The sequence below is a fragment of the Lathyrus oleraceus genome, chromosome 2, assembly GCF_024323335.1.
Source record: "Lathyrus oleraceus cultivar Zhongwan6 chromosome 2, CAAS_Psat_ZW6_1.0, whole genome shotgun sequence".
NCBI classification, from domain to species: domain Eukaryota; kingdom Viridiplantae; phylum Streptophyta; class Magnoliopsida; order Fabales; family Fabaceae; genus Lathyrus; species Lathyrus oleraceus.
Window position 1 is genome coordinate 395286613 of NC_066580.1, and position 11981 is coordinate 395298593.

General features: G+C 36.3%; 1 protein-coding gene across 1 annotated transcript; it reads right to left on the minus strand.

The window, feature by feature from the left end:
- Window positions 1-392: 392 nt before the first annotated feature.
- On the minus strand, window positions 393-11538 carry LOC127119701 (transcriptional elongation regulator MINIYO). Its single transcript, XM_051050002.1, has 10 exons — window positions 11254-11538; window positions 8670-9678; window positions 7593-7687; window positions 7274-7461; window positions 5804-5909; window positions 5447-5707; window positions 4760-4945; window positions 2335-4629; window positions 1488-1697; window positions 393-809 (listed from the first exon to the last, which is right to left on the minus strand). Exons 1-10 carry the CDS (start codon window positions 11473-11475, stop codon window positions 639-641), a joined length of 4743 nt encoding a protein of 1580 aa, XP_050905959.1. The 5' UTR covers window positions 11476-11538; the 3' UTR covers window positions 393-638.
- Between the last annotated feature and the right edge of the window lie 443 nt (window positions 11539-11981).

Genomic DNA, 11981 nt, shown 5'->3' on the forward strand with positions numbered 1-11981 from the left:
TCCAGATATGCTAGCTTATCAAGAGATATTAGAGAAGCGGATTATGACCGATCATGTTGTTGATGTGTTGTCTGCATGTCATCATATTATATATCATCTTATTTGATAGATTTATGGTTTGATTTATAAAATAAAAAATTATTACAATAATATAATTATAATACATGATCTATTATATCAGTATATTTCTAAAAAATATCAAAATGCACTTCCAAATTCATATGGACGTTTTCGAATTTCCTTATGGTACTTCTCCAACACGTAGAGTGGGAGAAGCAATCTCCACTCAATATTTGCTAATACGTTTGGAACACTGCTAATACACTGGTTTTTTTAATTCAAAATCTTGGTGGATAATGCATGGATCTTTTACTCCAAAAACATGTCTAAACTTCCTGCGCAACCATATTTGATTTTGCATTTAAATACTCCGTGGATAAGGCGAGCATATAAATTGTAATAGCTCTAAAAGTAAGAATGAAGTGTCATAAAGATAACAATTTTTTTAAAATGTTGCATCAGCATGCTGCTAAACTTGCTTCACAAAATCTTAATAGCCAAACCATCTTAGAGAATATGATTAGCCTCGTCGCTCCTTTTGTATCTCCAGTATTTACATGCTTGTATACCTACCTACCTCACAAGGAACTTTTCTCTGCAGCATCCTTCAACTTCTCTACTTGCCTCAGAAGAGAGGAATTTCCCTCACATGCCTCAATCAATATATTCACCCTGGACTCCAACCACCTCTTTTCATCCATGTCAGATGTTGATAGCTTGTTATGATGAATGAGGTTCATTACCATTCCCTGCAACAGAAGTTCTATCAGTAACTGAACAGTAGCATATAGAATAAGTTCATTTACAGAAATATGCACACACTTGACAACAATTTAAGTGATTAACGCAATATTGCTCATTAAATGGAGAAATAATAACTTGACACGAATTTGACAACAATTTAAATGATTAATTCAATTTCATTATATGGTTAATGTTGTGTGGATCTTTGATGAATATAACAAGAATTGTATCTCGTAACTATCCACAAAAGGTATATAAGCACAACTTTGAACGTCATCATTAACCACGATTTTAAGGTTTTAAGATGTACATGATATCATATTAACTACGATTTATGTTCTGATATACACCAGAAAATCATGGCTGATGACTTTCAAAATCATGATTAATTTAGTCTAGTAGATGATTAATTGGGACACCTGAAAATATTAGTTAACGATTCAAATTGTTAAAAAATCCTCTCATTTTGTATCAATATAACCCTAAACCCTAAATCCTAAACCTTAAATCCTCAACTATTAAAATAAGGATGAATAGGATACAACAGTCTTAATTTCCACTTTCATCCATGGCAAACAGGCACAAAATTTACTCGATATGTGTTTGGCAGCACAAATTCTTAATGAAGATTTGTCCAGTTACCCTTTTATCCATCAAGGAAAAAGTTTTCAAAACATGCTCACCTCATGTTGCTGTTTCCCAGAATAATCCCTCAAGAGAGACCTAGCAAGCTTGTTGCGCAGCAATATCTTATCCACAGGGCAGGCATTAAATATGAATGAGGAAAGGTGATGGACAGCAATAGTATATGTGATTGATCCTCGAATCGCAGCCCTGTCAAGAGCATCAGAAACCCATGACTTGGCATAAGCCTCCAAAATCTCTTCATTGTCCTGCAGTGGAACATTACATTATCAGTGTTTGATAGAAATACATATCCAATGAATGACTTGCATGCATTGACAGTTTGTCTGCAGGTGAACCCTTCTACAGATGTTAGTGGGAAAAGAAAATTGTCCCTCCCTCCCTCGACATGGTATCTAAAAATCACTACTACAGAGGCTATAACCTCTGGTTTAATACAATTTCCATATTTCCCTGTCTGTGGCTGGGCTTATTAATCATTGATGACTGTTTCATGATCCATGTTTTCATTATTCTCCTCATTCTTAGAAACTCTTCACGTTCACTTTGAAATACTTTCCCAGCAACTAAATCTAACAGATACTAAAGGTGAATAAAATAATAATACAATTTTCTTATAAAACTTGAATTCGCCCAATAGCTTTTTTCTTTTACCAATATTAGCTTTGATACAAGAGAAAGAGCTTCTACTGTACTCTGTACCAGATGCTTCAATGTTTTAAAGCAGACTTTAAACACCCATATTTTCAACAAACTAAAGTTATAAAAAAATACAAATGACGGTTATATCTTCGACTTACAAAAGGACAGGTATGAAAAGCATAGGGAACATTCAATGTAGGCAAAGTTCCATAGTTAAACAACTGATAATTAATTATGTTTTACCTCTGCAGGTTCAAGGTATCCTTCAGCACCAGAAAAGCATTTCTCTAAAGATGGCAAAAGTTCAAGAACACGGGCATTAGATAGTGTATTCCAGGTGGCAAGTCGAATAGATGTTTCAACACAGCGGTGTAAATATAGTGAAACTTGCCGTCCAAAAATCAGATCACCATAAGATATGGAAGAAAACTGCTCTACAAGGTCTTCGATAAATATCGAGTAACTCTCGTGAATCTCGGATTTGAATCTGAGGAACTCAATATGCTTTTTATCATCCGAAATTACTTCTTTATTTCGGTTAAGCCTTTCCTTATCAAGAACCTCACCATAAAGATCCTGTAAAGCTTCAAAAGTTTCCCTGCCCTGATCTTGCTCAATTATTTCCATACCGACAAGGAAATTGACAGATAGTGAATGTAACTTCCATGTCAGTGTTACGTGATGAATGGGAGAAGGAATGTCAGTTCCTTGATAATTAGACATAGTTTCAATACCTAAAACAAAGAAAAGTCCACATTTGGCAACTTCAAGTAAATTAGCGGGATCATGTGTGTTGTGTACACTACCAACTTTTTGACGACCAGCTCGCTTGGTAAGGGGAATTGTTGAGATTGGACTAAGGTAAAAGTGGACCGGAAGTGGTAGGTTCTGTCGAGCCCATTCTATCATTAGAGAGCTACAGCATGGACTAGTCAAAGATGTCATGTCTGAGTCCTCATATATCGTATCCAAACGCGCATCCTCTTTTGGAGTGGCCCTATTGCCAGAAGAACTACTGCCATCAACGGCTTTTGACTTCACCCTTATAGACAACCATCTGCTCCTGAAATGAGATGATAAAATCCAACTGAAGTGCATGTAGTCGTCTTCTTCATATTGCCATGTAAAGGCTTTACCCCTCTTTTTAAGGAGAAAATTCTGTATACAAAGATCGAGGTACTTCAAAGTTGAGACATGGAACAATAGATCCAGTGCCTTCTCTACAACAACCATATCCCTAGATCCTGCAGTTAAACATAATCCCAAGGCAGTGTTAACCCGTTGCATGGTCAATGTCGTTTCTTCAGTTTCAGGAACCTCTTTAGATGCATTTACAAAAATTTCCAGCAAATAGACAAGAAATCTTGCATCTGTTTGAGCCGATAAAACTGTTTTGGACCAAAATCCTCCACCACGGGCACCCCAGCCAACACCGACACCTGGAGCGGGTCCTCCTCTGCCAAACATTTCAATGGCCTGCATGTGCTGCCACCCTGAAGAAGCAGAAAACATGAAAACATCAAGCATTGGCCTTAATTCAACCAAACACCTACTAACTATGCCTTCCTTAAGCACTTTTTCTTCTTTTGATCGACTTTGTTCTTCGCTTGGGGAACTACAAATGCCTGTCTTGGCAGACCGTATCAGATCATCAATTTTAGTAATAATATTGATCATTCCGTTTAGACAACAGGTGGAAGCCAAAGACATTTCAATATCACCTGTCTGCCTCAAATGCATTAGTTCCTTCATAAAAGATTCATCATCACCGGAATCTATTCCACATTTTGTCCCAAAGGCAACTGAAAAGCCCAAATGCCAATATGTGATCAATTCAAGTCCAATCTTTGGGACAAATTCTGGAAGCCATGGCACATGGCCATTAGATTTTTCTAGGCTAATAGCATCCCCCAAGGCCACCCTTTCAAGAACTCTGAAAAGCATTTGAGCAACAGCTGCATATACCCACAACAAAGGAGTCGCAGAGAGATCTCCTCCTAAAGTAAAGTCGGTTCTCCCTTTTTCCTGTCCCTGAAACAGCTTAGATACTTCTGGATCACTTCTTGTAGCAATCCACTTTATGCCTAAGTCAACCATCGGAGCAACATAGCTCCAAGACCATACCTCTGCTTCATCAGTGGACTCTGGATGTTGATTTGTTAGACACTGTTGTGTAAACAAATTTGGAAGTCTTCCGGCCAAAGACTCCAAAACAAGATATGCCTCCCTAGAGATGCAAGTAGATTCATACAGAACATTATTTTTTATAAGTTTTTCAAATGAAGGAACATCCAACCAAAAACACAAGGCAGGGAATATCTGGGAGAAGTAAGACACGCAATATCCATATCGAATGCAGACCATCCAGAAACGCAATTGTTCAATAGTCAGAGCAGACTTGAGTTTACTTTTTTCCTTCCCTAACTTTAGCCAGTCGTCAATGGACAAAGGAAGTTGATATAAATTCCAAGTCATGGCATTGAAGTATCCATTCTTTATAAACTCTAAACAAATTTTCCTGTCCAACCGAGCTAAGACCTTTTTCAAAATCAAATGAAACATTAGTAATGACTCTCTAACTACATATGCAAATATAATTTAACAAACATAACAAGGAAAATAATACATATGAAGCAACCTATAAAATGGAATTAAAATTATGACTCACCTTCAAGAGTTTTACAGATTTTATCATCGAAGATCGGATTTCAAAATTGCCAACAGTAAATCTTTGCACAATTGTCTGAACAAGTCTTTCGCACCTCAGCACTGCATTAGCACATGAAGGTGAATGCCTTACTATGGCAATCAATATAGAAACAATATATTCTTCCAAAGATGCCGAAGGATCTGTCTGCAACCATCAGTAAATAATGAGTGTGGCATTGGAGTACAGATTCCAAAGCAGAAAAGCATCCTTAAATTAATAATTATGTCTTGGTTGTGATCCCATATTGACTACAGATATGGTCAAACTCTTACTAACATAATTTGGGTAATCCTCATCCCTTGAACTAGCTTTTTAGCTGTGTTAAGCCTAGCCAAAAATCTAAGATAGTACCAGAATCTGTTCTAAATATATTGCTGAGGATCTTGCATTAACTCACACATCCCAAATGTTCAGTCCTGAAGGAGTGTGTTGAGGTTGCACATCGACTACATACATAGTCAGTTTTTCTTATAAAATCCGGGCAATCCTCTTAGATATCTTTTAGGGTTGAGTTAGACCTATTCCAAATCCGAAGTGTGTCTTAGATATCTTTTAGGGTTGAGTTAGACCTATCCCAAATTCGAAATGTCTCTCTCTACATAATCTAATGACATCAAATTTTTCATCATGTTTATTTTTTTTTACCTCCAAAAGATAACGAAGTCTAGGAAGGATTCCCATGCGAACTAGACCTGCAGTAAAATCTTGTCCAGCAACAAATACATCATCTTGAATTGTGTGCTTCTCGTCGCCCTCATTATCCATAGAATCCTCGCTAAAAGGTAGAATATTAGAAGGTTTTGCACTGTACTTCCAGTATCCCCCCTGAAGGAATCCAAGAGATATATCTGGTCTGCTCCTAAAAACCGGAGCAGTACAAATATCCTTGTCACAAGTTGCCATTTTCTGGAAGTAAAAGAGTTATAGATGAAACTAATTTGACACACAGAATAACAGTATATGGTTAAAAAAAATTCAAATATAGATGATAAACGGTGTTACCTCAGAGATATCAAAGTAGTTCTCATTAACATCACAGCTCAGTGCAGATTGAACAGCCTTTGCACAGGCCAAAACAACAGAATTATGGTTATCATCAAGACATATCCTGAAAAATCAGTGCACAAGGCCATTACAAGGAGCCCATATAATGGGAAATATAACTATATGCCAGTAGAATTTGAAAAATTGAAGTATTCATCGGTATCTATTTATCAAAAGGTACTCAGATAAAAAATGGGTCACAACATAACAATGCAATCTATTTGCAAAATTTAAACATAATGACAACATGAAGAATTATCATTTGTGATAACAATAATTTGCACTCGGTAGCTTATTAAAGGGCCTTTCAAGAAACACCCACATGTCTCCCTGTTATTTACTATTATAACAAAAGGTATTGATCAAGTCGGCAATCTAGATACTCAATCATCTAATTGATTTTTAGACACGGATAGCAAAAGCCTGTATGCATAACACAGTAGCACAAATAAAATAATAAGAGGAAAAGAGCAAATATTTAATAAACTATGAATTAGAAATTTAAAATTTTAAGTTGACATATGTTGTGTATTGATGAGTTACAAAAGACAAAATATTGACCCTTCTATATATACTGATACTAGACTAAGAATCCTACTCAAAATAGAAAAAAACCATGGAAGACACTCGTAAAGGCTTTGATGGCAGTGTGACTTCAGGAGCAAGGCAATCTACTACACATACCAGATCTAATGGTTGCAACCTTAGCTGAAAGACACATTGGTAAGAGAAAATACTAGAGAGAAGATGACGGAAGGAGAGCATGACAAGAGAGATGGTTAATTAAAATGAAGAAAATAACAAATGAAACAATGTGAAGCTCCAGATTTTAATGGACTTAACAACAAAACAATCACGGGACAGGTCAAGAAGGATGCTGCTACTTTTTTACTCTTAGAATTTAGGCTCTAGGTAGTTTAACATGAACAGTTTGTCTCGGAATTGAACCGAGACCTCATAGGCATGTCAATGTGTTTTTAATGCCTTTATTTAAAACCCTGGTCTTTAAATATGCTACTACCCAAACCCTTAATAGCATAATATGCCCATTTAACAATACTAATTTATGCTACCTACATTTATACTTGTTGCAAACCACTACAGTTCAAAGACAAAAACAAAATCCCAACAACTCTTCACCTGACAAGTTTTGTTAATGTCTCTAGCTATCCTAATTCTAAGACTATCAAACCATTTAGGAACATAAACATGATCCAAAAGAAACAACAATACCCATGTTATATAGTTAGAACAACAAATAGTAACAAAAAATAAATCGAAACATAAATCACAAACAAAAAACACGATATTTATTTATGCAGTTCAACCAAATGTGTCTACACCTCCGACTACAGAGCAGATGTAGTTCTGTGTTATATATTAAGGTATTTGATAAAACCAACAACTGGAGCCTTAAACAAAAATCACCTAAGTGACAATGCAAGTTCTGGTTGAGGACCAAGTGCATAAGTCCAAACAGCCTCCCAGTCAACTGATTTGTCGACTCTGTTCCCCTTTTTTGTCATATTTCCAGTTCTTTCTTTGCAAATATAGCATAGTGCCTTGTCAAGAACGGATGACAGGAGATGCAGTGCAAGGGCTCTTTGTCCAGGAACCTGAAAAATAACATTTCGCAGATATTATGTTACTAAGTGGAAAATATTATGAATTTTATTTATTATTTTGCATTAACAAATGCAACTCCATCTCAATTGCATCCAAGTAAAACATACATCACATAACATACCACACTTCTAGTAAGAGACAGTGCTTCTTTAATTGTATAACCAGCTGCACCAGGATCTCCTTCAGTTCTCAAATAGTCACGTTCACGGATACTATCTGCATTATTGCTAAAAGAATTGTCATACAATTACAAAGAAGACTCAAAATGTATATTATATCTGAACGTCAACTAATATGCAGCCCTCGCTAACATCTGATGGATATTATCACACCTCCAACTTATTTCTCACAAATGTTAACATCTGCTTTGATGAATATAAAACAACCGAACAAAGTGGTCTATGAACTTGAAAATATTAGGCCCCGTTTACTATGAAAACATTCTGTTTAATTTAATCAAATTTATGTTGATTTTAACTTGTTAATAAAGAGATGTGAGACTCTTGAAAGAAACAATTGTGGTGGAGAGAAGATGAAATCCTAGCTTGGAATGATACATTTTTTGAAATAATGAAAAAAGTTTTTGGCATTTTCAATGTTTTTAACAAGGGGCCATGATCCACTTGATAATCGCAGACAGCCTATGACCTTGCAAAGTCATGTATCTAAACCTCTCTTAATTTAACAGCAATATATTGTTTACACAATACAGAGTACACATGAAAATGCCAACTATTTTTGGTTCGTGTGCATTAAGAAATGTAGTGAATAAAGAATTGACCACCACAGATGGTTGGAAAGACAGCATATTTATATCTATAAACAAGGTTTAAAAGTGTGGTCGTGGTTCCATTGCAATCCTTGATATTATGGAAAATTACAAATATACAGCCACAGTTTCAATTGTGGTAGATGGAGGATGGCGGATGGCGGTCCGTGGTGGAGCGCCAAAATCCTGCCATACCGGCCATATTGTGGCGCCGTTATAGTGGATTATGGGGGAAAAACCCACAATATCGGCTGATATTTATCATTGCGGCAAGCCCAAAAACCGCCATGTATAACCGCCATAGCGGTCATGGCTCCGCTATTTGATAACACTGGCAGTTGCGAATGCAAGGATCATATATAGCATTAATTTGATATTAGAACTCAAAAGCCAGACAAAACATCGTACAAAGAATGAATGAAAGCATACCGTACACAGGCTCCTGTTCAGTATCAACAACATCCCCAGCCAATGAAAATCGTAACTCCCTAACTGCCTCAACTCTCTCGCTCCAAGCATTCCATGAGCTACTGCCTGTGGTGGTTGAAGTCTTTCCGCTAACATTCTTATCATCCAGCTGTTTTTTGGATGGTGGCACCACGACAGTATGGGAAATGCCATCCTCTGTCTGCAGACGCTTACCTTGAGTATTCTGAACTTGTTGATTCACAGATTCAGCAACAGTACCCACTTCTGACTTAAAACTATTGGATTTCTTAAGTTTCTCCTTCCCCCTTTTCTGAAGTACTTTCAATAACGAGGGACTTATCTTTTCCATTATGTCAGCCTTGGCTTCTGCAATCTCCTCAGCTGACATTTGCTGGATCCGAGCTTGATTCTCAGAATCAATTTCACTCTCAAGAGACGTCGGCTCTTGATCATGTATGAAGTAATTTTTCTGAGATGTGGAACTGTGATCAGTCATTCTATCGGGAAAAACTTGGTTCCGTTCAGCTGCAAATTCTTCTTCTTTCTTGTCGTTATAAGTTATGGCATGATCAACTTTTTTATGATTATCCACCTTATTTGAAGTATCTAATTCCATGGAAGTGGCTGAATTGATAAAAATCCCATCTGATTCATCCAACTGCGGCTTCAAATCCATTTCCATAGACTCAAAGACACTGCCATCTGAATAAGTTGAGATTTTCTTGTCTGTAATCTTATCACCATGTGCATTCTTCTTTTTCCTTGTAGTTTGGCTAGAGGCTGTGACATCATTTTCTAAATCCCGCCCGAAAGAAGATTTATCATCTTGAGTAATCTGTTTCCACTTTCCAAAATCCAAACCCTTTGTTTTCCTCCTTTGTATTGGATTAGCAAAAGCAGCAACTTTCTCAAACCCCATAAAAGCTGCATCTTCCTCATCTTCAATATCATTGTCACTATCACCATTGCCATGATCATAACCCCCTTTACTATTCAGTGGATGCCAATGCTGTAAAATCACCATGTTCTAATTATCAGTCTATGAGGCGTACACGTCATTACACAGACACGCTCTCTTCAACCCACTCTTCGTGATTGGTTGAAATTCACATGATTCTCACTAAATTAGTGAGTCCCCTTACCTATTTAATGAGACTAATGTGAATTTCACATAATGATGGAGAGGTTGCCGGAGATCTAGTGTTAGAGAGTGTTCGTGAAATTGATGCATATTTCTATAATATTGTAACGAAAGTAAAAATTAATGGCAATGTATTAAAGAAAACTAGAATAGCTTGAAGTTGCTACATATTTTTAGATTGTTCTAATCAGAGTAGTCAGCACTATCCCACTATAGCGGAGCGAAGCGAAGGCCGGCCGCTGTGGGAAGAGCCTTAGCGGTGCAGAACACTTTAGTGGCTACTATAGGGTAAATAGCAGGATAGCGGAGCAGAGCGGTTTCTGGCCACTATCCTTTTCCCCTCTAAAAAACCGATATGACCCCTTAAACTTATAATGTTTTAAGAGTAATTTTGGGGTTTTCAATCAATTTTGAGTTGAGAGTCAACCTTATCCTTCTTTTTTAGTCATTTATGCACTTCAAGAGTCATGAGTCATGTGTGCCTTGATTTATGAATATTTCATGAGTTGAGTTATTTGTTTAATTTTACACTAAATATATATTTTTAATTATTATATGTAATTTGTCCAAAAATGATCAAATAGAACGGTCATCCAGCTCTACGATATCCCTCTATCCCACTTTTAGGCTTTATTTGGGAGTTTGGAGGGGAAGGGAGGGGCTTTGGGAAAAAAATTAAATTTAGAGAAATCTTTAATATTTTTTTAAAGAACGATTTTGTATAAAATGATAAAAGAGTGTTTATCATTAAGGTATTTTTAATTTTCGGAATACTTAATATTGATTATATTTGAACAATTTGTCTAAACTCTCTAAACCCTTCCTCCAATACAATTTAGTTCCGCAAATTCGGGGGATTTTGGATTATAAATAAAAACAAATCCTCCAAAACCCTCCCCACCTAAATCTCTATTCTTGTCATTCAATCCTTCCCTTTTTCCAAAGCTCTCCCCCTCCAAACTCTCAAACAAAGCGTTAGGGCCGGCCGCTCCGCGCCACTAACGCAATCCCGCTATCCCACTTTTGGGGTAGGTCGCTCCGCGCCACTAAAACTATCCTGCTATCCCACTTTTGGAGTCGGTAGGCCGCTCCGTCCGGCTATCTGGGATTGACTACTCTGGTTCTAATATAACCTAGATTAGCTTGTAGATTAGAAGCATCTATAACAATACAATGCAGAAAAGTCATACAAAACCCTAGATTGTTCTACTTGTAGAAACATCTTCTAACACGTACAAACACAAATAGACAACTACTAGTTCCTAAATAAACTAAACGCTCAACCACTAGTTCCTAAACTATATTTTCTAAAAGTGTAGCTATAACTTCTCAACTAAAATAAGTGAATATGAGCATAGAGAGTTTCATAACTAACTTAAAAGTTATAAGCTATAAGCTGAACTTATACTAAAATGTGGTTTAATGTGAAGAATTGTTACTTACAGGACCGTGAGAACGATGACGTGCAACGGGGAAAGGAACAACCGTGGGTTTAGGAAAAGAGTAGAAATTATTGGTTTTCTTTTGAGAGTCACCGTCATCGATACCTTTTTCTACGATGGAACCAACCAATCGAAGTGCATTTTCTTGGTTAACCGGTAATGAGCTTGTGTTGAGAACCTTCACCTTCTTGGGTTCCATTTTTTGGGGGTTTTGTTTCTCCATAGCTTTGAAGGGGAAAAGGAAACAGAGCGAGGAAGAGAATACTTAACTCGTTTCTTTCAAGGGGTTTCACGGGATGCGGATTTCATGCGGTTTAAGTTATCACACACTCATGAAGTCTGAAGAATGTCAATCGTTCGATCCATCTTACGGTTCAGATTAACTTTTTTGTTTTTGGGACAAAAATTAGGTCAAGTTGGCATAATGGATTAATGGTTAACTTTTTAGTATCGTGGACTTTTAACAATTTTTCTTACAAAATTTATATAATTATTCGACATATTTTTAATTATATTTATACTTTTTATACTTTACATAAATATTATAAAAAAAATCAAAAAATTATTTTCACAATCATTATTTATCTATTTGTTATAAATAATTAATCATTTTTCATTACTATTTATTTTGTTTTATCATTAGTAGAAAAATAATTTTATTTTTATATTTTATTTATCTATCTACTACTCCTTCCGTCCCAAAATAATTGTCCTAGTCAGTAATTTCAC